This window comes from Eptesicus fuscus, chromosome 3 (assembly GCF_027574615.1).
Source record: "Eptesicus fuscus isolate TK198812 chromosome 3, DD_ASM_mEF_20220401, whole genome shotgun sequence".
NCBI classification, from domain to species: domain Eukaryota; kingdom Metazoa; phylum Chordata; class Mammalia; order Chiroptera; family Vespertilionidae; genus Eptesicus; species Eptesicus fuscus.
Window position 1 is genome coordinate 77,776,921 of NC_072475.1, and position 24,875 is coordinate 77,801,795.

At 45.7% G+C, this 24,875-nt stretch overlaps 1 protein-coding gene across 1 annotated transcript; it reads right to left on the bottom strand.

The window, feature by feature from the left end:
* Positions 1-1,393: 1,393 nt before the first annotated feature.
* On the bottom strand, positions 1,394-6,534 carry LOC129147494 (uncharacterized). Its single transcript, XM_054709906.1, is given in 3 exon segments — positions 1,394-1,726; positions 2,041-2,118; positions 2,121-6,534. Coding segments are annotated over 3 exon segments (4,497 nt in total). The 3' UTR covers positions 1,394-1,721.
* Between the last annotated feature and the right edge of the window lie 18,341 nt (positions 6,535-24,875).

Genomic DNA, 24,875 nt, shown 5'->3' on the forward strand with positions numbered 1-24,875 from the left:
TGGAGCTGCTGCAATTGGCTAGACCCTTGGATAAGAGCTGTGGTCCCAACTCCTATTCCTGCTGCTGTTCCAGCTCCCAAGAGAACGGCCAATGTGAGTGACAAAGGCTCCCTCCGGAAGCGGGTGACCTGCCCTTCTGCTCTATCCTCGAATGAGTCTGCCCCACGATATAATACCCGGGGAAACAAACGGACCATCACACAGAAATGGTGGCTGTTGTCAAAAATAGCAGTGGACACACAGGGGGTTAGGCCAGTGTTGCAGGCCCACCAGGTCCCTGCCTCTGAAGCCAGGTACTTATTAGTAGAGTTTGTGGGGACAATTCTGGCACATAGTTGCTGGTGACTTGGAGGGGGATTTCCTATGCAGAGTCCCCTGCCAGAAACCTCAGGGAGGGTTAGCTGGTGATTACTCCCCCAGTTACAGGCAGAGGGGTTGTTTGTTAGGTTGTAAACCCCGTTCACAGCAATCCCTTCGTAGTAGGGGGGTGCCGCCGAGAGACAGAGCCAGCAGGACTGAGTTAGTCCATCCTGAGTCGCATTAAGAGCAGCGTAGGCCCCGCTTATGAGGTTGAACAGGGGGAATCTCCCACTTGATCCCGTTAGGGCAGGAGCCTCGCTACTCAGGGCTTGCAAGGCGTTTTCTGGGGTGGCTGTAACCGGGGGAGGAGTTGCCCTTGTCCTTACTGATTGGTGACTGCGAGATGGTTGGACCGGTCGAATTGCCAGGTTGGGCCCCACAAGGACTGGTGTAACCTTTTTCTGTAGCTTGACAGTAAACCAGAGGCCAAAGTCCTGCCCAGAGGCATAGAACCTAAGTCCCCATGTCCTCCCCTTATGCCAACGGTTAAGCTTGTTGCTCATTCTGCCTATTTCCGTAAAGGAGATATTTAGTCCATTACACAAAGTTTCTGTTTCACATTCCCCCCTTTTGTCGCTCCAGTGAACAGTAAGCCAGTCTGATTTTGATCTGGCGACCCAATGAGCTGACCCTGTGGTCTCACATCCCCATGCTGCACAATAGAGGGATTCAGGCCCACCGCAATGCCGCATCATATATCGGCTGCGGTCATCTTTTGGGCAAACATAGAAAGTGAGGCGGCCCAGGGAGGCACGCTTGCCACTATCTAGACATCCCGGTGTATGGTCATTATTGGGACTATTTCCATAATAGAGTAAGTGTCACCCCCTGGTTGCTGGTGGGATGTTGTTGGGGTCCTCAACGTCTGGTATGTCCCAAGTGTCTAGGCCAATGGCCAGTTGGCAGATATCAGGGTGTAATGTGGGCCACCAGCTACCCGGGGTGTGTGTACCCTCGACCGACCAGACCACTTGTCCTGTTGGGTTGATGACTTCCCAGGCTAAGGTCGCAGGGGCATGAGGGTTACCTGCCATCGGACTGGGCAGGCAAGGGCTTACGGCAAAGGCGAAGCTTAAGAGGATTGTCAGTCCTCTCCATTGTCCATTCAGGTCCTGGCTGTGGGGCAGGCTTGAGATGAGAGGCATGGATCCATGATGAGATGCCATCTACTTTCACCGCAGTTGGAGTGGTCAGCAGCACTACGTAGGGTCCTTTCCACCGGGGCTCTAAGCTGTGGGTCTGGTGCCTCCTCACGAACACTGAGTCTCCAACGTGGAAGGAGTGTGGCACCTTGAGGTCTCCTGGTTGGTAAGCAGAGGCTAGAGGCTTCCAGACAAATCGTTGGATTCCCTCTAGGGCTTTTAACCTGGCAAGCAGAGGTGCATGGGGTGATAAGTTGGAATCTGTGGCAGGTGACATTTTCGAGATTGGAGGTGGGGTTCCATACAGAATCTCAAAAGGGGTGAGGTTATACATGGAGGGTGAGGGAGTGTTCCGGGCACGGAACAGGGCGTAAGGTAGGAGCATGGTCCAATCCTGAATGCCAGTCTCCAAGGTCAATTTAGTTAAGGTCTCTTTGATTGTTCTATTCATTCTTTCTACCTGCCCTGAACTTTGGGGACGATAAGCACAATGTAATTTCCAATTAATCCCCAATACCCTGGCCACTCCCTGACTTACCTGGGCCACGAAAGCAGGTCCATTGTCTGACCCAATTACCTGGGGCAGTCCAAACCGAGGAAAAAGTTCTTCCATAATCTTCTTTACCACCACTTGGGCTGTTTCCTTCCGGGTGGGGTAGGCCTCTACCCATCCTGAGAAAGTATCTACAAAAACTAAGAGAAATCTTAACCCATATTTGGCTGGCCTGATTTCAGTAAAGTCTACTTCCCAAAATTGGCCAGGCCTATTTCCTCTTAGTCTCTTACCCTCTGAGGTTTGGGATTGATGTGCATTCACAACCTGACAGGCCTGGCAATTCTTAGCTACTTGTTCCGTCAACCTCTTATTCTCAGTAGCCGCTAAGGAAAAGGGTTGTTCCCTCAGCAGTTCTTGCATTTTTCTGGCACCTAGATGAGTGAGCTGATGAACGTGCTGTAAGTAGGAAGTTGCCTGTTGTTCCTTACTTTTAACAGTCGTGGGTGCCAGATTCTCCTCTTGGGTCTCAGTTACTAGCGCCAGAACTCCTGCCCCTCGAAGAGCTGCTGCCTTGGCTTCCTCATCCGCCCGCCGATTCCCTACGGCTATAGGGTCTGATCCTTTCTGATGACCAGGGCAATGGACTATAGCCAATTTGGTGGGCAGCAGAACTGCTGCCAATAGTCCAAGAATTTCAGCCTTGTGCTTAATGTCCTTTCCGGCTGAGGTTAGTAGTCCTCTTTGCTGGTATATGGCCCCATGTACATGAGCAGTAGCAAATGCATAGCGGCTGTCTGTATAGATGGTAGCTTTTTTTCCTTTAGCCAATTCTAAGGCTCTTGTGAGAGCAATCAGCTCCGCTTTCTGGGCTGAGGTCCCTTCTGGCAACCCTGCTGACCATATGGTCTTAGTTCTGCTGACCACCGCCGCCCCCGCATGTCTCTTACCCTCTCGCAGGAAGCTGCTACCGTCCGTGAACCAGGTTACTTCTGAGTTGGGTAATGGAAGGTCCTTCAGGTCGTGGCGGATTCCTGCTTCCTCTGCCAGGATGTCTTGGCAGGAGTGCAAGACTGGATCCGCAGCTTCGTCCGGGAGCAGGGTGGCAGGGTTTAAGGTAGAAGGGGGCCCAAAGGTTACTCGATCCTTATCCAACAAAATGCTCTGATAATGGGTGATGCGTGCATTTGAGAGCCACCGGTCTGGGGGCTGCCTGATAATGCTTTCCAAAGCATGCGGGGCTATGATGGTCAATTTTTGTCCTAGAGTCAGTTTATCGGCATCTTTGGCTAGCAGAGCAGCGGCAGCGATAGCTTTAAGACAGCGGGGCCATCCTCCTGCTAACGAGTCCAAGCGTTTGGACAGATAGGCCACTGGCCTCCTCCAGGGTCCTAGGGTCTGGGTTAAGACTCCTCGGGCTGTCCCTCCTCGCTCTTCTATGTAGAGGGTGAAGGGTTTCTCAACATCGGGGAGTGCCAGTGCTGGGGCTGACAATAGGGCCCTCTTGATGTCATCAAAGGCCTGCTGCTGTTCTGGCCCCCAGGAAAATTCCACATCCCCTTTCAGAAGTGGATAAAGTGGGGCAGCTAATGATGCAAACCCCGGGATCCATAGCCTACAGAACCCGGCTGTCCCCAGGAACTCTCGGAGTTGTTTCCTGGAGGCAGGTACGGGAATCTGCACAACAGTCTTTTTCCGGGCCTCCGTCAACCACCGCTTCCCTTCCCGGAGAGTATATCCTAGGAAAGTTACTTCCCGCCTGCATATCTGGGCCTTCTTAGCTGACGCCCGGTACCCCAGCTGAGCAAGTTCTTGCAATAGGGAACGGGTCCCATACTCACATTCCTCCTGAGATGGTGCAGCCAACAGTAGGTCGTCTACGTACTGGAGCAGAGTCACCTCCGGGTGTCGGGTTCTGAAGGGACCTAGGTCCTGGTGGAGGGCCTCATCAAAAATGGTGGGTGAATTCTTAAAGCCCTGGGGTAGCCTTGTCCAGGTCAGTTGCCCCGCTATCCCGGCCTCTGGATCAGTCCATTCAAAGGCAAACAATGGTTGGCTGCTTTCACAAAGCCGTAGACAGAAGAAAGCATCTTTCAAGTCTAATACAGTATACCAGGTTCTGTCAGGTTGGAGGGTGCTTAGAAGGTTGTAGGGGTTAGGTACAGTGGGATGTATGTCTTGTACCCTACTATTAACCTCCCTCAGATCCTGCACCGGTCGGTAATCTCCCGTTCCTGGCTTCTTGACAGGGAGAAGTGGTGTGTTCCAGGCTGACTGGCAGGGCCTCAAAACCCCCTCTTGGATTAGCTTCTGAATGTGTGGTCTAATTCCTTCCCGAGCCTCCCTACTCATGGGATACTGTCTGACCCGAATTGGTGCTGCAGAGGTCTTTAGGGTGACCACCACTGGGGGTTGGTTTTCCGCCAGCCCTAGCCCGGCCTTCTCGGCCCAAGCATCTGGATACTCCTCAAGCCAGGTTGTCATGTCCTGCTTTTCTACCGGAGAGTTGTACAGGCGATACTCATCTTCCACAGACATAGTTAGGGCTGTGACTACTGGCCGTTCTACCAGGGAACTCAGAAACTCTACTTTGGGTCCCTCAGGGTCGAAGGTGATGAGGGCCTTCAGTTTAGTGAGCAGATCTCTCCCCATTAATGGGGCCGGGCAATCAGGTATCACAAGGAAGGAGTGATGGACTTTTCCCCTTCCCAGGTCCATGGTCCTCCTGGTAGTCCAAGCTCGGTATCGTCTCCCATTGGCACCTCTTACTAAAGACCGCTTGGTTGACAGTGGTCCCAAGGGCGCTTGCAAAACCGAGTAAACGGCTCCAGTGTCTACTTCAAAGTCAATGGGAGTCCCCTCCACGCTAAACTTTACCCTGAGCTCGGGGAGGGGGTCCGAGCCCCGTCGCCCCTAATCTTCATCCAGGGCTAACAGGGCAGGCTGCTTAGCCTGCAGGCCCTTCTTGGGTCTCTTAGGACAGTCTCTCTTCCAGTGCCCATGTTCCTTGCAGTAGGCACACTGGTTCGGGTCCAAGCTTGGCCGTGGCCCGGTACTGCCTCCCTTTTCTTTCTGTTTCTTTCCACTATCTACCACTGTGGCCAGGATTTTAGTTAATTCCTTATTTCTTTTCTTGTCTCTAGCATCCTCTCTCTCCTCTCTCTCTTTTTCCTTCCGCTCTTCCTTTTCTTCCTCTGTTTCCCTTTTGTGAAAAACTTTATCTGCTTCTTTGACTAAATCTCTAAGGGTGAGGTCTTGTAATCCTTCTAGGCGTTGTAACTTACGCCGTATATCGGTAGCGGACTGGCCAATGAAGGCCATGGCCACTGAAGCCCTTTGGTCCTCTGACTGCGGGTCAAAGGGAGTGAACCTCCGATAGGCTTCCATTAGCCTTTCTAAAAAGACCGCGGGGGACTCAGTGGGGCCCTGAACGACCTCTCTTACCTTAGCCAAATTGGTGGGCCGCCTGGAAGCTGCCCGGAGACCTGCCACAAGAGCCTGGCGATAGGAGGACAGATGCTCCCTACCTTCTGGAGAATTTGGATCCCAATTAGGGCGCGTTAGCGGGAAGATGTCATCAATGACGTTCGGCAACTGCGTCGGACGCCCGTCTCGTCCCCGGACGTTCTTTCGTGCTTCTAGAAGTATGCGGTCTCTCTCTTCAGTGGTGAAGAGAGTCCCCAGTAGCTGTTGGCAGTCTTCCCAGGTGGGCTGATGAGAGAACATGAGAGACTCCACGAGACCTGTTAGTCGGGTGGGGTCTTCAGAGAAAGGGGGATTATTATTTTTCCAATTATACAGGTCTGAGGAGGAAAAGGGCCAATATTGGAGGGCCGGCATTTCCCCCCTTTCCCCATTGTCTACCATTGGCCCAAATGGGCGCAACGGCAGAGTAGTGGCTACAGGCCCTTCATCTGGCTGGAATCGGCTCCGAGTCCGCTGTGCAGGTCCGCTGCCTGGTGGCGACAGGGGGCCCTCGAGAGTAGAATCTGGGGAGGCCGCCGTCGGGGACATGGGTGGAGGAACTGGGCCAGGTGCCGGAGGAGGTCCTTGGTCGCGCCGCGGTGCTCCGGCCGAGGCATAAGGAGGTGGCGGGGGATCAAGAAGGAAAAGATCAGGTTGTGAGTCCGGGAGAACCGGGGGAACAGAGGGTGGAGAAGAAGGCAGAGCTGGCTTTACAGGAAGAATAGCAGGTTCGGAAGCGGAGACTGACGACCTAGAGAAGGAATCAGGGGGTAAAAAGGGCTTAACCCACGCCGGAGGATTTTCACATAAGTCTTGCCACACCAAAATGTAAGGCTCCTGGTCCGGGTGTCCATGTCGGCCAGGCTGAAAAACAAGATTCCTCACTTCCCTTATGAGAGGCAAATGGAAAGACCCCTCCGGGGGCCATCCGACCTTAAAGTTAGGCCACTCAGACGAGCAGAAAGTCTGCCATTTGCTCTTTTTGATGATAAGGGAAAGATTTTGAGCTCGTCCCTTGACCTCTGACCAGCGGCCTAGGGTCAGGGACAAAGGAGTAGAAGTACTCTGGCCCATGACCGCGAACACACACACACACGACAAGAAACAAAGAACAAAGGACAAGGACAGACACAACGCGTTGAGACAAGAATTTAAGGATCCAAAAAGAAGGTTTTTCAAAGCCAATTGACCTGACTGGCAACAGAGTTTCAGAATCAATATTAAGCAGATGAGAGGGATCCAGGCGTCCCCGGGCCTCTCCAGATTCCACCAGGGCGTCCCCCGGGGATGTGGCCTGCGACCTCCCGACACGTCTGTCAGCCGCAGTCGGGGGAGACTCACGTCCCTCCCCGACAGCCACCAGACCGAACAGATTTGCCAGTTCTGACAAGATTTTTATTCCCAAATTTCGAAGCAATCGCTATTCAAGAGGCGCCGTCACTTACCCCAAGAAGCGCCGTCACTTACCCCAAGAAGCGTCTGTTGGAGCCCGAAGGCGGCCGCCGCAATCTCGGTGGAACCTCCAAATGTTACGCCCGAGAAGCCGGCCGCATTCACAAAGCACCCAAAAAGACGCCTCTCATGTAAAAAACAAAGGGTTTATTAAGTCCAGCATGCTAGGTCTCACAGCATACTCTGAATACAGAGTGGGGGCTATGAGCCCCGATTCTTCGTTTCACAGCAATTTTATAGACGAGGGCTCAGGGAGGATGGGAATGCTACTCAAGTTACTAAGTTAGCCTACTCTAATTGGCTGGGTAAGGGCTGGGGTTTGTTTACGCAGGTGCGGGGTGTGGTCTAAAGTGGTATAGCCCTAGGCTGTGGCGGGAGAAAGTGGTACAGCCCTAGGCTGTGGCGGGAGAAAGTGGTACAGCCCTTTCATCCCCGAGAAAGTGGTTTAGTCCTAGGCTACGGCGAGAAAGTGGTTTAGCCCTTTCACCCCTACCTTCCCTCTGATGTTTAATGGTCTGATCAATGTTTCTCTCTCTCTGGATCTATTTTTGTTCATCAGTTTATGTTGTTCATTATATTCCATAAATGAGTGAGATCATGTGATCTTTATCTTTCTCTGCCTGGCTTATTTCACTTAGCATAATGCTCTCCAGTTCCGTCCATGCTGTTGCAAATGGTAAGAATCCCTTCTTTTTTACTGCAGCATAGTATTCCATTGTATAGATGTACCACAATTTTCTAATCCACTCGTCTGCTGATGGGCATTTAGGCTGTTTCCAAATCTTAGCTATGGTGAATTGTGCTGCTATGAACATAGGGGTGCATATATCCTTTCTGATTGTGTTGTGGTGCAAATGCGAGTAAAGACCACTGGAGTCCAGACCAAATTAAAGTTTAGGGAGCCTTTATTGCTGGCCAGCGGCTGTTCTGCCTTTCCACGCAGGGAGGTCAGAGAGCAGCTCTGACCCTTTGTGCAAGACCACTTTTTAAGCACATTAACCACATCCTGTTTTTGCTGAGTAAGCAACCCAAGACAAAACAGTTTTTCCCAAATAATGTCAGGGCCATGCTATTGACCACCATGTTATTTACAGGGTTATCCTGTTCTTCAGAAAGCTGACAATGTTCTATCTTGCAAGGCTATTTTGTGAGGTGCAAGGGGAAGGGGCCATGAGACCATATCTCAAGGCCTGGCCTGGTGTCAGCACTAACAACCCTATCTGGGGCATAGTCCATGGCCTCTCCGGAGTGCTCAAAAATTCCCACTCTCTAACATTCCCCACTGGTTTTATGGAAGAATCAAACCATTGTTTCTCCATCACCAGTGTAGACATGATAGTGAGTACGCAGGACCATTAGCTTTACTGCCTGTATTCGCCTTTGTACATAGTTGGTGAGACTATTTATAAGACAGGGTCCAAATGTTGCTGCTATTAGCAATAAGATCAAAGTTCCTGCTAAAGATGTTAAGAGTGTTGTTAGCCATGGGGACCAAGATAATAGATTTTCATACCAGTTTCCCTCAGTTCTTTGCCTTTCCTCTCTATCTTGGAGTCTTTTTCTGAGTTGACTTAGGCTTTCTCTGATGACCCTGGAATGGTTGGTATAAAAACAGCAAGTTTCTCCTAAGGACATACAGAGTCCTCCTTACTTCATGAATAATAAGTCTAAACCCCTTCTATTTTGTAAGACTACTTCTGCTAATAAACTGAGAGAATCCTCTAGGCGGTTTACATTCTCCTCTAGGGTGCTTAAGTCTAGATCCACTTGGCTGCTAAGTTCCTTAAAGTTTTTGTCCCCGGTGACCAGTGCTGCAGTGCCTATTGCAGCTGATCCAGCTATTCCTAGACCGACAAGCAAGGGGACAATTACTGGGGTTCTAAGAACTCACCCAGGGGCTAGGCCCAGGTGCTCGTGCCCTCCCTCCCCAGAATAGTGTAGAGGGCCGCCTGGGAAGACACATGGGCATTTTCCTTAATTATCGTCAGCTGAACTCAGGGCGTAGGCCAAGTCACGCCCTGGGAACATGCTTCCTCAATGAGGCTGGACATGTTAATCATTTCTGACTTCATAGCAGCCCAAGTGTAGGCAGGGGCAGGACTAGATATGTAAATCTAGGCCTTTAAAATAAACGTGCTGCCTGGCTCAGGGTCTTCATTGTCGTTGCAGCCTCTCCATCAGGGAGGAAAGATGGTGTCCCACCCAGCCCCAGCTTCATGAATCTATTTCTGTCTCTTGGTGTCTTTCTTTCTTTAATTTCTTAATCCCCAGCTCCTCCACTCAGCAATCGGGCCAGAACCTTTTCCATGATGATGCGGAAAAGAGAGAAATACCACTACATATGGCGCCCAATGACAGGGGCTGAGTATGGAGGGAAGGAAGCGAGGGGGTCACTCCCACAAGTGTGCGCACCACAGATTTAAGGAAGTGTAAGGTAAGGGGAGTGTATTGTGAATTGATATGAATTAGCCGGGTGCAAAACATGGGTAATTCTCAAAAATGCTTTAACTATGCTCAGATCTCAAAGATTTTCTGTTAAGCATAGTCAGATTCTTGATTTCTTTCTTAAGTTTTGTTGATGAAACCTGGGAAAAGGTTAGAAAGCAGTTGTGTGACCAATATTCAGCAAAAGTCCAGAGAAAACTCCTATTTTAATTGGTAATGGCCTTGATTCAGCACAGGAGAGCTTAAGAATGTCTAAGTGGGGTACAGCCAAGGCCTTACAGCCTGCAGTGGAAGGGTGCGAGTCTCTAAGAATACCACCTGCACCTCTTCTGCCTCCACGTGTAAACTACTTGTAACCAAGTAGAAAAGGATTAAAGGAATTTCTCAGCAGCTGCCAATAATTCTTTATCTTTAAAAATCTTTTCTTTCCTTAAAAAAAAAAAAATTTAAAAAAAAAATAAATAAATAAATAAAAATTGAAAAAATAAATAAAAACAGTAGATGCCAGACCATTACTGAATCTTCTCCCTAAGAAACAAGGAGGTGGGAGAAGGGAGACACGTGGTGATCCAATATGGATGCCACTCCCCAAGAAAGCCACTTTGAAAGGCCTCATCTTCGCCATCTTTATTTATTTTCCAGCTAATGACTTAAAGCTTTTACAAATTCATAAATGCATCAGGGATTTCTGTGCACATGTAAAGGGAAAAGGCCAGTTTAAAAACGAGTGCACATAGTTTTGAGCTGAACTTGACCTTTTGCTGTGTACAGAATAAAAACCCAAGACTGTTTTGGCCTTAAAAATGATGGAGATGAACCAGAGAAAGAAATACAGGCTAGTTTCCCAAAGCCATCTAAAGTAACTCTTGAAATTTCCCGCCCAGAGGCAACAGCAGGAAGTAGATAGTCAAGTTAACATATGAATGGCTGAGAGTTTGCTTCTTGACTTCCCCAGCAGGAAAATTGTGACCATTTTGAAATTTAGTGGCTGGGCCAAGCCTATCGGCTGGAAATTTAAAAGAACTTGTGAAGTTTACTAAATCAAATGATAAATTTAAATTATCTAAATGTATTGAAATTGATAATACTGAAATGTTGATCTAAGTATGCCTAGTATGAAGTCTAGATGATATAAGTTAATCTATTAATTGAATATGCCTTATATTTTATTTGAAATATATCCTTTAAAAAATGTAAAAATATTATTGATTTGAGAAATGCTAAGTATTTAATTTTGCTACCTAAAACTTGAAGCTCTGAAAGTTTAAGGTCTCTTTTCTCTCCATTAAAAGGTTTTAAAGCTACACCCTTTTTTTATGGAGGGAGGGGTGAACAAGCCCTTCCCCTAGCCTGCAGGTAGGCTGGTTCCCACCAGCAGCCATCTTTTAAAGAATGTTAATTTGCATTAAAATGGCTATACCTTTTGCTAGCCAACCTTCCCAGAAAAGATCAACCTGCCAAAAGGTGGCTCCTTTGAAATCAGTTTTCCACCAGTAGTCATTTTTTAATACCTACAGGTTTGCTTCTCAGTTTCCCCAGGCAGAAAAAACAAACAAACACATAGTTTAAAGTTAATTATTAGATTTTAAAATTTATTTTTAAGACTATAAAAGTGTTATTAATCTAAGAACTGCTAATATTTGACTTGCAGGCTCTGAAAGTTTAAGGTTCTGTTGAATTGGGAGAAATTATATAAATGTGGTAATAATACCTAAAATATAAAATCGTGTTTTTTGGGAAAATGAAATGTGTTTTCTCTTACATAATTTGGAATTCAAAATATGTTACTTATTGGTCTGATTTAAAAAAGAATTAATTCTGTGATACAGTTTAAATTTAATTGATATTCTTTAAAATAATTTAAGTATATAATCTTTTTTAATTTTTTTATTTCATTTTATTTTAATGAATCTTTATTGTTCAGATTACAATTGTTTCTCCTTTTTCCCCCCATATCTCCCCACCACCCAGTTCCCACCCCCCCTCTGCCTTTACCTTCCCTCCCCCCGTCCTTATCCATAGGTGTATGATTTTTGTCCAGTCTCTTCCCATACTCCCCACACAGACACCCCTTTCCCCCTGAGAATTATCAATCCACTCCCATTCTATGCCTCTGATTCTATTATGTTCACCAGTTTATTCTGTTCCTCAGATTTTTAATTCACTTGACTTTTAGATTCACTTGTTGATAGATATGTATTTGTTGTTCATAATTTTTATCTTCTTTTTTTCCCTCTTTTTAAAGAATACCTTTCAGCATTTCATATAATACTGGTTTGGTGGTGATGAACTCCTTTAGCTTTTTCTTATCTGTGAAGCTCTTTATCTGCCCTTCAATTCTGAATGATAACTTTGCTGGGTAGAGTAGTCTTGGTTGTAGGTTCCTGCTATTCATCACTTTGAATATTTCTTGCCACTCCCGTCTGGCCTGCATGGTTTCTGTTGAGAAATTAGCTGATAATCGTATGGGAGCTCCCTTGTAGGTAACTAACTGTTTTTCTCTTGCTGCTTGTAAGATTCTCTCTTTGTCTTTTGCCCTTGGCATTTTAATTATGATGTGTCTTGGTGTGGTCCTCTTTGGATTCCTCTTGTTTGGGGTTCTGTGCGCTTCCTGGACTTGTAAATCTATTTCTTTCATCAGGTGGGGGAAGTTTTCGTTCATTATTTCTTCAAATAGGTTTTAAGTATCTTGCTCTCTCTCTTCTTCTGGTACCCCCATAATTCTGATGTTGGTTCGCTTGAAGTTGTCCCAGAGGCTTCTTACACTATCTTCAACTTTCTGAATTCTCTTCTCTTCATGCTTCTCTGGAGGAGTGTCCTTGGCCTCTTTGTATTCCAAATCTTTGAGTTGATTCTTGCGATCCTCTAGTCTGGTGTTGGGTCTCTGTATAATATTTTTTATCTCAGTCAGTGTATGTTTAATTTCTAGTTGGTCCTTTTTCATATCCTCAAGGGTCTCATTGAATTTATCGGCCTTTTCCATGAAATTCTTGAAAAACCTTATAACCATGGTTTTGAACTCTATGTCCAGTCGCTTGTTCTCCTCCATTTCTTTGGTTTGTGATCTGTTTCCTTGCCTCCTCATTTTCTCTGCTTCCCTGAATTGGTAGGGTAGCTTTGTGTACTATGTGTCCTATTGGTTCAATGGGTCAGCCTCCCAATTACTTGAGGTGGACACTCTTGGTGTACCCTTGTGTACTGTGTGTCCCCCTGCAGGAGCTACAGCAAGAACTAGTTTTCTTCTCCTTTGCTTGGGCGGTTTTGGAGCAGTCTGACTAGAGCTGCAGTTAATTTGGTTAAGCTGCCATAAAACATGCCATTTATATGCAAAAGCCGCTGTGTGGAGCCTGAGCAGTGTCTCAGGGCTGGGCAGAGTCTCAGGGCATCACTTGGCTGGGAATGGGCAATGTCGATGGCTGACGTTAGCCCTTTCTTTTTCCACGTTTCCAAGTCCCTGCAACCCGCACTCCAGCACAGTAAAACAATGATTGCTGGGGACACCTCTGCAAAAAAGTCACTCTCACTTTCCCACCTGATGGCCGAGAGTCCAGCTTCTCCTCGTAGGCAACTGGGTCCCCAACGTGTCCCCAGAAACTGGATTTCAGAGCGATCGGAAACTTGTCTCCCTTTGGGTTGAAGAAAAGCCGCGCACCAGTCGCCCGCTGCCAGCCCGATTCGCGCGCCTCCCTACCTCAACTTTTCAGCGTTTGTGCTCCTTTCTCTCCTTAGTTGTAAATCTTACCACTGAGCCAGCTTTCCTGTGGTTCTGGGTGGTAGACTTTTTGTCTTTTAGTTGTATTTTTGAAATTTTTGTGCGAGGCAGCAGAATAGTTGTTTAACTATGCTGCCATCTTGGTTCCTCTCCTGTTTTGTTCTTAATTGTTTTTTCAAGTATATAATCTTTAAATCATATATATAAATATATAAATGTGTATATTTGATCTTTCCAAATGTATTTCAAGGTTTTGAGAGTAGCTTTTAGACATTTCATTGGGCCCCGAAATGTTACAAAAGTCTGTTCTCTCTTAAAAGCAATATATACTTTTTTAATTAAACCGATTGATACTTGAAATCGCATGGAAAGCTTTATCAAATAAAAATTAATATATTTTACTTATATACATATATATTAAATGTTATGAAAGTTTTTGCCTGTAAGAAGGGCAAAAACAATATATTTCTTAAATATAGCCAAAATTTTCAACAACAGTTGCCCCGGCCAGCGGGGTCTTCTAACGGGGGTACCGAGGCGGCGCACCTAAGAGAATGAGAGACAGACAAGGGACGCAAAGAATGGAGGCAAGACAAAAGGGTTTCTGATCAAGCCTCGAAATTTTATTTTTTACAGCGTTCCTTATATGTGGTTTCTAGAAGGGGAGATGCCTAGGAGGGATGGGGGCTGAAAGGGTCATGTGGACTTAGATAATTGACTAAGGTCGTAAAGGGTGCTGACTATGGATAAAGAATATGGCAGTTGAAGGGCAACTATGGAAAGAATGCTTTGTCCTCAGGCAAGAGGAAGTGGGCCTAGTTTCAGTAACTTACTGAAGTAAGGTCAGAGTTAATCCTTTGACCAACTCTTGGCTCCTGACATCTCCTCCCTCTCTGTTTAAGAAACGGGAGTGGGCATTAATCGACCGAGGAGACATTGACCTGGTTCCTCCCGTGGGCTTTGCATACCCACTGTGTGTAGCTCTTGACATCTTTTGGGGAGGAGAGGCAGAGCCATTATTTTTATCGATGTCAACCTCTATGCAAACCAGGTATACTCTCAGGGAAATCCAGAGGAGGTTGGAAAAATATCCCAACCTTCCCTTGCAATGCTTTGCTCTGCACCCGGTTCGATACCCATACCTCTGGCTCTGGCTAGAGCGTAGGTAAGCATCCCTCTGGTTAAGATGCTGTCCCAGTAGGGAAGGAGCGAGTCTGGGTCCGGAGGTGCTCGCGCTCTTGGTAAAATGAGTCCCACCTATCGGCCATTTCCAGGCGTTGATAATGAACCTGAATGGGTTTTGCTAAAGCTGAATCTATTTGCTGTTTTACGAGGTCGGTTATTTTTCTAAATGCCCAAGGGCCAAATGTAAGAATAAGGAGAAAACCAGCAAGGGGACCAAGGATGGGGAGGAGGTAGGGGAGGAGTCCATTAAGTCCACTCCAGAGCGGGTTCTCAAATAGCTCTTTTCGTCTCTTGACGAGATCTTCTTGTAGCTTCTTGATCTTGTCTCGGACGATGCCAGACTTGTTGGCGTAGAAGCAGCATCTTTCCTGTAGAGCCAAACATATCCCTCCCTGTTCTGCCATGAGCAAATCTAACCCTCTTCTATTTTGTAATACGACTTCTGCTAAAGAATCAATTTGGTCCTGAAGATCACTAATGGTCCCTGAAAGAGCTTGGACATCATCAATTAATTGATTAGAGAGTTTTGTGTAGGAGTGTATTGCTACTCCTAGACCTGCTGTGCCGGAAGCTACGGCTCCAGAGATCCCTAGACCAACGAGTAAGGGGATGAATTGGACAGCCCGTTTACTACGCCCAGCAATGTAATCAAGACTGGGTAAGGGAACAGGCTCATCCCCTGGAATAATGGAGATGTCTGGGAGAATGTTAGCTTGTAAGCAAAGTCCAGTCCAATTTGTTGGCAGGGCTGTATAGGCTAGATTATTGCCACAAAGGAAAACTTGCCCGGGGGCAGGACATAGGGGCTCAGAGTAGTTAGTGATTTTGGAGCAGTTAGAAAAGGTTATAAATCCCACATCTAGATCATAACTGTCATTTTGGAATGTTCTTTGATAGCAGATAGAAAGGTTGAAACCTACGGGTTGAACCCTGAAGGGGACATTGAGACTACAATTGGTACCTTCAGTGATGGAGGAATTGGATGCCGGAATAGCTGTAGGCATGGGAGTTCCAATAGTAATGCATAGCCAGCAGTCTCCAGCAAGGTGAGGGTTGGAGGCATTTAAAGCTATGAGAGTGGCTTCTAGGATGTTACTTGTCTGGGTGTCAAGATCTACATCCCGAGACTTTGGGAGAGCCAATGGATGGTATTGGAGGGGAGGATACATGAGTTTAATAATTTCTTCGATTTGTTTTTGAACTATGGATTCTCTTACTCTGTCTGTTGGCCCACCACCATCAGATATGTGAATAGGTGCTTGTGGCGGCCAACAAGTATCTTTTCCAACATCGCCAGAGCAGGAGGCTTGGGCATATTTAGTGTGACCTGTTGAGCTGGAGAAATCAAGCTCACCTCCCATGGTTCCTAGTTTAGTTTTCTGGAGAATGGCTGTTAGATATATTTTACCATCTGTGTGGGTACACTGCTGGACACTGTTGTAGCAGGTCGAGTGGAGTTCTATGACGTGTTGGCAATTACTGGGACACTGCCCTGGTTTGCCCTCAATTGTAGGTATAACCTTGGGCTTCCCAACACATCTCCATCCTTGCTTGAATCCTCCCCCTATTTGGCTCTCATAGATTAAGAAAGCAGTTTTACTGCCACAATCAACTGTTCGTGTATAAGAGGTGGGTGTTACTCCACTATTACCCTTCTTACAGTCACAGGGATTGCCAAACATTTTTAAGAGTAGTTTCTCATGGTTAACTGGAGGTCCAAAACCGCTGTAGGTCATTGGTATTAGGACCAGCAGTAGGACTTCAGTAATTGTTTTCATGACCTGTAGAGAGAAGATAAATTTGTCTCAGGGATAATTTCCCTGGATGTGAGATTATTTTTCTTTTGGGGGGTTAATTGGCTTGACGAGGCATTCAGGTAGCCATCGCGGTCCTTCCTCTTGTGTATCATAGACACAGGCGGATCCTCGTCCCCAAATGAGGACCGGATCAGGACCATGCCACTTAGAGGTTAGTGGATCTTTCCACATAACCTTAGCATATTGATTTTTTGTTTCTTGGTGCCAAAGGCGGTCTGCAGCAGATTTTCCATTTCTATCTAGTTGTAGAAAATTGAGGGTAAATAATGCGTGATTAAGGATATTGCAGGGAGAGCCTTTTGTAGGATAAATGTTTGTTTTGAGTTTAGTTATGGTATTTTTAAGGGTTTGGTGAGCCCGCTCTATTATTCCCTGCCCTTGAGGGTTATAGGGAATGCCAGTGACATGTTTGATTTGTAATTAATGGCAGAAGTTTTGGAATGCTTGGGAGGTATATCCAGGCCCGTTGTCTGTTTTAATTTTTTGAGGTTTACCTATAGTGGTGATACACTGAAGGACATGTGCTATGATACTTTTAGAAGCTTTGGCGCTATGGAGAGTGGCGAAGATGAATCCACTATAGGTATCAATGGTTACGTGGACATATTTGAGATTGCCAAACTCAGAGATATGGGTAACGTCCATTTGCCATATTTCATTGGGGAGTAGACCTCTTGGATTAACTCCTAGATGAGGGAGTGTCAGGAGGGTAACACATCCTGGGCAGTTTTTAACAATCTGTCTGGCTTGTTCTCTGGTAATTTTAAATAGAAGGCGGAGCGTATGGGCATTAAGGTGATGGAGAGCATGGCAGTGCTCGGCCTTAGTAACAGAATTTATGGTGAGGGAACATATTAGGCGGGTGCTTTTATCTGCGAGTGAATTACCTTGGGAGAGGGAGGCGGGGAGGTCGGTATGAGCTCTTAAATGCCCAATGTAGAAGGGAGTTTGTCTTTTCAGGATAAGGGATTGAAGTTGGTGAAAGAGAGGGACAGCATTAGTAGATGGTTTAATATAGGGGACTGTTTCAAGTAAAGGGACTGAAAGTGCTATGTAGGCACTGTCTGTATAGAGATTGAAAGGGGTATTATCTAGGATTTTAAAAATCTGTAAAATGGCAAAAAGTTCTACAAGCTGGGCAGATTGGAATGGGGATTTAGTGCTGTAGCACTGTGAGTCTATAAAGTATGCCTCCATGCTGGAGGAGGAACCATCAGAGAAAACCAAGGAAGCTTCTTTTAAAGGGGTGATGGAGGTTACTTTAGGGAAGATGAATGGATGTAGTCAGGTAAATTGAAGGAGTTTATGAGAGGGGTAGTGATTATCAATATTACCCTGAAATGAAGAGAGGGATATAATCCAATCATCTTCATTTTGTGAGAGCCAGTTTATTTGTTCCTTGGTGTAGGGGAGAATGAGTTGGTCAGGATCTCTGCCGAAATATTGGCGACTTTTTTCTCTACCTAATTTCATGAGTTTGGTAAATAAGAAGGGATATGTAGTAAGAACTTTAGACGGGGAAGAGGGTAGGTGGATCCATAAGAGGGGGTTGTCTTGCCATAGGACTCCCGTAGGGGTATGGGGTGTCCGGCAGATGATGAGCATAAAGGGTTTATTATAGGATATGAATGTGATTTGTTGTTGTTGAATGGCTGTTTCTATGATGTGGAGTGTTTTTTCTGCCTCTGGAGAGAGTTGGCGAGGGGATAAAGGATTAGAGTCTCCTTGTAATGTATCAAAGAGGGGTTTTAGTTGTTCTGTTGTTAGTTTAAGATAAGGCCTGAGCCAGTTAATGTCACCTAGGAACTTTTGAAAGTCATTGAGGGTTTGTAAATGGGATGTTTTGAGTTGAATTTTTTGTGTGGTGATTTTGTTTGAGTTTAGTTCAAAGCCGAGATAATAGTAAGGGTCTTTTAGTTGAATTTTGTTTGGGGCAATCTGTAACCCGAGAGAGGAAAGTCGATGATTTAATTCCTGACTACATTTAAGTACCTCGAAGGGGGCAGCCCCTGCTAATAGGATGTCATCCATGTAATGAATGATATAGATAGAGGGCCATCGAGGCCTGAGAGGGTCTATGGCCTATGCGACAAATTTCTGACACAAGGTGGGGCTATTTGCCATGCCCTGAGGGAGAACCTTCCATTGATAACGTTGCATAGGGCCTTTAAAATTAGTAACTGGGAGGCTGAATGCAAAATGTTCTCGGTCTTGGGGGTGAAGAGGGATAGTGAAGAAACAATCTTTTACATCAATAATTATTTTAAAATGATTAATGGGAATGGCAATAGGAGAAGGGAGGCCAGGTTGAAGGGCTCCCATTGTGAACATGGTTTTATTAATTTCCCTAAGGTCTTGTAAGAGACGCCAAGATCCAGATTTCTTTTTAATTATGAATATTGGAGTATTCCATGGAGAGGTTGTAGGTTCTAGATGTCCAGCGGCCAATTGCTCCTGTACTAATTTTGAGGCGGCTGTAAGTTTCTCGGTAGTTAATGGCCATTGATCTACCCACACAGGGGAATCAGATTTCCATTTGATCTTATCTGCGTGGGGTACAGGAAAGTCAATGACCGTCATGGAAAATTTTGATTTCCTAGTCCTAATCGGTCATTTTTGGGTGTTATAGAAAGTGGTTGTTTGATGCCTTGATTATTTTTTCCTTGTCCTTGTCCTGGTAAAAAGCCTTGGTTAAGCATTTGTTGGGTAATAATTTCATTGGGGCTACACATAATGAGCTTTAATTGAGATAGAATGTCTCGTCCCCATAGGTTAACAGGTAGTCCTGGGACAATATAAGGTTGGACTTGCCCTGAGTTACCCTCAGTATCTTTCCAGGTTAGGATTTTTGCGCTCTGTTTTTGGTTGGTAGATTGGCCAATGCCTTTAAGATGTGTTACAGAGGCTTCGCAGGGCCAACTGGGGGGCCAGTATCGGGTTGATATTACCGTGGCGTCTGCCCCTGTATCTACTAAACCTTTAAAAAAATTTCCGTCTAATTCAAGAGTGAGTAGTGGCCTCTCAGTGGTAATCTGTTGAACCCAATAGATATCAGAGGAACCGAAGGCAGAATCCAACCTAGGTTGTTGAATATTACTTTTATTGGTGGAGTTTAGGGGAAGTAAGATAAGCTGAGCTATTCTTTGTCCTTTGGAAATGGATATGGGCCCTGAGGGGGCTGAAGCTAGAATGGTAATCTGTCCTGTGTAATCATTGTCAATGACCCCTGGGGTAACCTGAAGGCCGGCCAAGGAGGAACTACCATGCCCTAAGATCAAACCAAATGTTTCTGGAGGTAAGGGTCCAAAAGCCTCAGTGGAAATAAGTTGAATGCCTTGATCTGGTATTAATATTGTATCGGAGGCGGAACAGAGGTCCAGTCCTGCGCTTCCTGGGGTGGCGCGGCAGAGGGAGCTGATGCCTGGGTGGGAAGGATCTGTTGTGGGACGAACCTGATGGCCCCTTGGTTCGGCACTGTGTTCGGGGCCGGGGGCTGGCCCCTCGAGGAGTTTCCCTGCCAGGGTGGAAGGGCTTTACCTGGATATCTGTTTTTGAGTGACATTCATTAGCCCAGTGGAGACTGCATCGGGACCGAGGTCAAGTGATCTTTGGGGGAACCCGTGGTTGTTTGCCACTGGGGCAATACTTTATGAAGTGTCCTGGCTGTTTGCAATTAAAGCAGGTTTTTTGTTGTGTATTTGGCTGTTTTGGGGTATAATTTTCTAGAGCCGCTCCTATAGCCAATCCAATGGCGTGGGAGGTACCTATTCCGGAGCAGAGTTTAATATAATCAGAGAGATTGCCACATCGATGAGGTCTTATCGTCTCTTGACAGATAGGGTTGGCATTCTCATAAGCGAGATGCTTCACAAAGGCACTTTCCGTTTCACCTCCCCCAACTAATCTTTCAGCGGCGTCCATGAGGTGGCTGATAAAATCACTGTAAGGCTCGTCAGCCCCTTGGCGAATTTTGGCTAGTGAGGTAGTGGCAGAATCCTTAGGGGGGAGACAGCGCCAAGCCTTAAGACCGGCGACTTGGATTTGGGCTAGTAAACCAGGGGGAAATTTGGCCTGGACTTCATTGGTTTCATAGGGGGGTCTGCCAAGAAGTTTATCTCTGGTCCACGAGCGGGAGATTTTACTTTCATTATTACGTTGGGCTGTTTCTCGGCAGTTTTCAACAAAGTCTGTACGCCAAAGGACATAATCACCTCCTGAAAGCGTGGCTGGAGCTAAGGATAGCCAGTCATTAGGTGTGAGCCATTTGTCACTTAAGCTTTCGAGAAGGGTGATGGTAAATGGGGCCGTAGGGCCATAATTACTGACCGCGGCTTTAAGATCTTTAAGATGTTTAAGATTAAGGCGGCGGTATTTTTGTTCAGATGTGTTACTCTGGCTAGGGTTGGGGTCTTCAGTGTCTGAAGCTTCATTGTCTGAGTCTTCTTCCTCAACGACCATAGGGCGGGAACCCTGACTGCGGGTGACGGGAAAAGCGTGGAGGGTGGTTTTTGATTTCAGGTTTTTTGGGACGGTTTTGGAAGGGTTTGGGTTAGTAGAGAGGGTGATAAGTTCTGCCTCGAGGGCTTGGACTTCTTTAATAAGCTGGAGGTGTTCTCGTTTTTGTTGGAGGATTTCTTTTAAAGAGGATATGTCTCGGGTAAGAGAGACTTTAGCTTGTCTGATGGGGTCAGAATTAAAGGGTAGGTTTGGAGCTGTAGCACAGAAAGGAGGAGGATAGTAAAGGGTGAGGGGGTTGTAGGGTGGGGGTTTGTAAGCTTTATTAGGAGGCTCTTGAAGAGCAGGAGCAGTGAGACCCCAGGGATCTTCACCGTCGTGGCAATGAGCAGCCTGTTCATCAAGGGTTTCTTGATCTTCCGGGGAGAGTTTATCATCTAAGGGGGTCTTATTTAAACCTTTAAGTGAGGGATAGATACCGGGGACCTTAGTGCTAGGGGTAGGATGAGGTTCTTTGATTTCTTCCATAAGATCCTTTTGAGGTGGGTTTTCTGGAATATTTACCGCGACCGACGGACAAGCCGAGGGCGGGCGGGAACTGTCTTTTAAGACTGTCTCTCCTGTTTTTATTATATCTTTTATATCAGGATCTAGAGGATGAACTTTAAGAATATCATGTATAAGGTTCTAGTAAGAGAAGGCAGATATAGGGATTTTCTCTGGGCCAAAAGTCTCATAATAATCCTGAAGGGCATCGCCCACTCTTTTCCATCGCTTTGAATCGATGGTGCCCTCTAGTGGAAACCAGGGACATGTTTCATGAATAAAAGAGAAGAAATGTCTAAGATCCTTTCTTTTTACCCTTACTCCTCGCGTCCTGAGGGACTCCTTGAGCCCATCGAGGAATACCTCGTGAGAACTGAGAGAGGTGCCCATGTCGATGTGGGAGCTTCTCAATTTTTTGCCTCCTCTGCGTAAGCCTCTGGGACGTATAAACCCCGTGCCAGGTCAGCCCTGAGTTTCCGTTGCCTAGGACAGTTGTCTCGTCAACGATCTCTGTTTGCCCAAAGGCCCCTGCTCGCGTATCATAGGTCGGGATGTATAAGCCCCATGCCAGGTTAACGACCACTAAGATAAAGCGAGCTCAGGGTTTGCGAGAGACGTGACGAGGAACCGACCAGAGAAAAAATACTCCTCAGTGTGATTCAGAGTTCTCGCTCAGCCAGATCGCAGTACCCTTAAGTCTTCCCGGATCGGCGAGACGAGTGCTTATTAGCGGACTGGGGTTGAATCGAGAAGCTCAAAGTGTAGGAAATCCGTCAAAGGGCATAAAAATTTGTTCTCACAAGGAATTCACTCTTAAATCTTTGTCTGAAAAGATCATCTGCAAAACTCAACTTCCATCATACTCACGGACGGGCAGCTCCATGGCGGTCAAGGGACGAGTCTTCACTCACGGCGCATTCCGTGGCGACTCAAGAGGGTGTCCGGCCGGACCGATGTGCAGATGTTCCCCGGAGAGCCGACCCTCGGGCCCCACGTTTGGGCGCCAGAAATGCCCCGGCCAGCGGGGTCTTCTAAGGAGGGTACCGAGGCGGCGCACCTAAGAGAATGAGAGACAGACAAGGGACACAAAGAATGGAGGCAAGACAAAAGGGTTTCTGATCAAGCCTCGAAATTTTATTTTTTACAGCGTTCCTTATATGTGGTTTCTAGAAGGGGAGATGCCTAGGAGGGATGGGGGATGAAAGGGTCATGTGGACTTAGATAATTGACTAAGGTCGTAAAGGGTGCTGACTATGGATAAAGAATATGGCAGTTGAAGGGCAACTATGGAAAGAATGCTTTGTCCTCAGGCAAGAGGAAGTGGGCCTACTTTCAGTAACTTACTGAAGTAAGGTCAGAGTTAATCCTTTGACCAACTCTTGGCTCCTGACAAACAGTAGCATTTCAAGAAAGACAAAAAGCCTCAAGCAGCCTGCATTTCTGAAATGGCTGGAGGTGGGACACTGTTTATGCTTTTGGATCAGACCAATAAAGTATCAAACCTATAAGTTTTACTGAATAAGTTTCTTTGCCTTTTTTAATTAAAGATACCTACTTAAGTTACTTTATAAATTACCTTTTTAAAATATGATCAATGTCTCATATAAATTAAGTTACATGAGAAGCCACTGTTTTGATACATAATTGAATCCTGACTGGTAGCTGCCTGCATTCTTAATTAAGCTAGATGTGGGGCAACATTTGCCGCTTGTGAGACAGCCGCCATCTTGCCTGCCCCTCTGGCCATGTGGCTTTTGGCCGCCATCTTGAAATAACAAAGGCCAGTCCCCTTCCTTTGAATAAGCCAATGTCTTTGTAAGCAATTTAAATAAGTTTTGTAAGGAAGTTACTGAAGCCTTCCCATGATCCCTCTGTATATGCAAATAAGCCTAAGAGGATACTTTAAAAATATAATTATAAATTTAATAAAAAGGAGAAATTTTAAATTTTAAATTGTCTTTCACTAATATTTAGAGAATAAATGAAGATTGTTATTAAAATGTTAAATCCGAAAGTAAGTTAGTAGTCAGCCTTACTGTAAGAGTACTTGTAATATAGCTAGCTAGTCACCTAAGGCTTGCCGTACAAGCTGTAAGCATACAGGTTGCTTGTTGTAAAAGGAAAGATAAAAATTCGTGAATGAAACTCTCTGTAGCCTGAAAGTTATTTTAAGGAAATAAAGAGAGGTTTCCTTCAAATATCCTAGGGATTGTAATCGATAACCAATGCATTAGGTCTCAGAAGGTGGAGATAAGAAAAGATTGTCTTAAAACTTTAAATGACTTTTAGAAATTATTAGGGGACTTTAACTGGTTAAGACCTTTTCTATACAAAAAGAAATTGACAGCCAGTTTGAAATTGAATTGCCATGCCTAGAGCATTGAATATCCTTACATGATATTATTCTACAATGTCATTAAATTTTTGATATTTTACAACAGCATATTGTACAATTATCCCAAACTTACAAACTAATTCTTTGAATGTTTGGCAGCAATTTATAAGGACATGAAAAGATTTAATCCCTTCCACTGTGTGGAAGGCCCCCTAGGAAAGCATTTGAGCATTCTATATTGGCTCCTCTTGCCCTTTTCGCCAAGAGGGACCCTCTTCTCACAATCCAATTGCCCACAGCTGTTGCCTGAGTTTTCAGTTCATGCTGAGGTTGAAGCCTCATGGTGGCTGGTACCATGGATCTGTCTCTCGCTCAATGGCGTGAGCTTGGCCCTCCCTGGAGACGAAACCTGGGTACCCGAAGATCTGTGATCAATGCCAGGGCCCCGCCAGCCTGCGAGGGGATCCCAAGGCAGGTGCTGGGCATGGAGGCCATAGGGGCATAGCCTACCAAGGAGAAAAAACTGAACCTCACATCACCCTGCTTGGCCCCGGAGGATGGCTGGTTAGTCAAAGACGGGTAAGATTCCTCAGGGGAGGAACAACCTAAGACAGGCACAGTCGCAGAGGGGCCATCAGGAGAGAAAAATGGGGTCAACAGAGGTGGGGCACAGATCCTCACCCCCCCCAACATTACAGGGGCTTGAACACTCGCCCCTTCTGAAGGAGGTCTCCTGCCCCATGGCTGTTTCGCACTTCCCATGCCAGCTCCGATCAGGACCCAGACAACATACAAAGACTTTGCCTAGCTCAGATCGGGACCCAGACAACATAAAGAGACTTGGCCCAGCTTGGATTCGGACCCAGGCAACAGAGAGTTGGCCGATGGCAGCTGCCCTATATCTAAATCCAGCCTAACACCAGAAATGCTCAGGGATTTCTCAAGGATGCAAATAATCCTTTCCATTAATATTTATAGGGTAAACTAAGATTGTTGTTAGAGTATTAATTTTGACAGTAAAATAGTCAAGTTTTCAGATTAATTTAAATTGGCTAATTGAAAATAAGTGAATATTCAAGAAAATTTAATTGTACAAAAGGCTGTTCCTAAAGTATTAACTAAAATTTCTATTGGTAGTTCATCTCATGGTAAAATTGCTTAACATGCGATGAACCTGTTTTTGTGCAAAAAAATAAAATTTAAAGTTATCAAGACTGCATTATATATAAAAAAAAATTTCCAAAAGCCTCCATTAATTAAAAAAAAAGGGGCATAGTAGGGCAGTATCATGTAGGAAAAAATTATCCTGTAAGTAAATTACATCTAGAAAAATTTTTATTTTGAAAAAAATTAATTTCCATTTGTAATACTGATAACAAGACATAAAATCTTATAGTTTCAAAATAAGCCAAAGAAAAAATGTTATGGACAAAAATCAAAAGGATCCCAAGTCTAATTTATAGAAAAG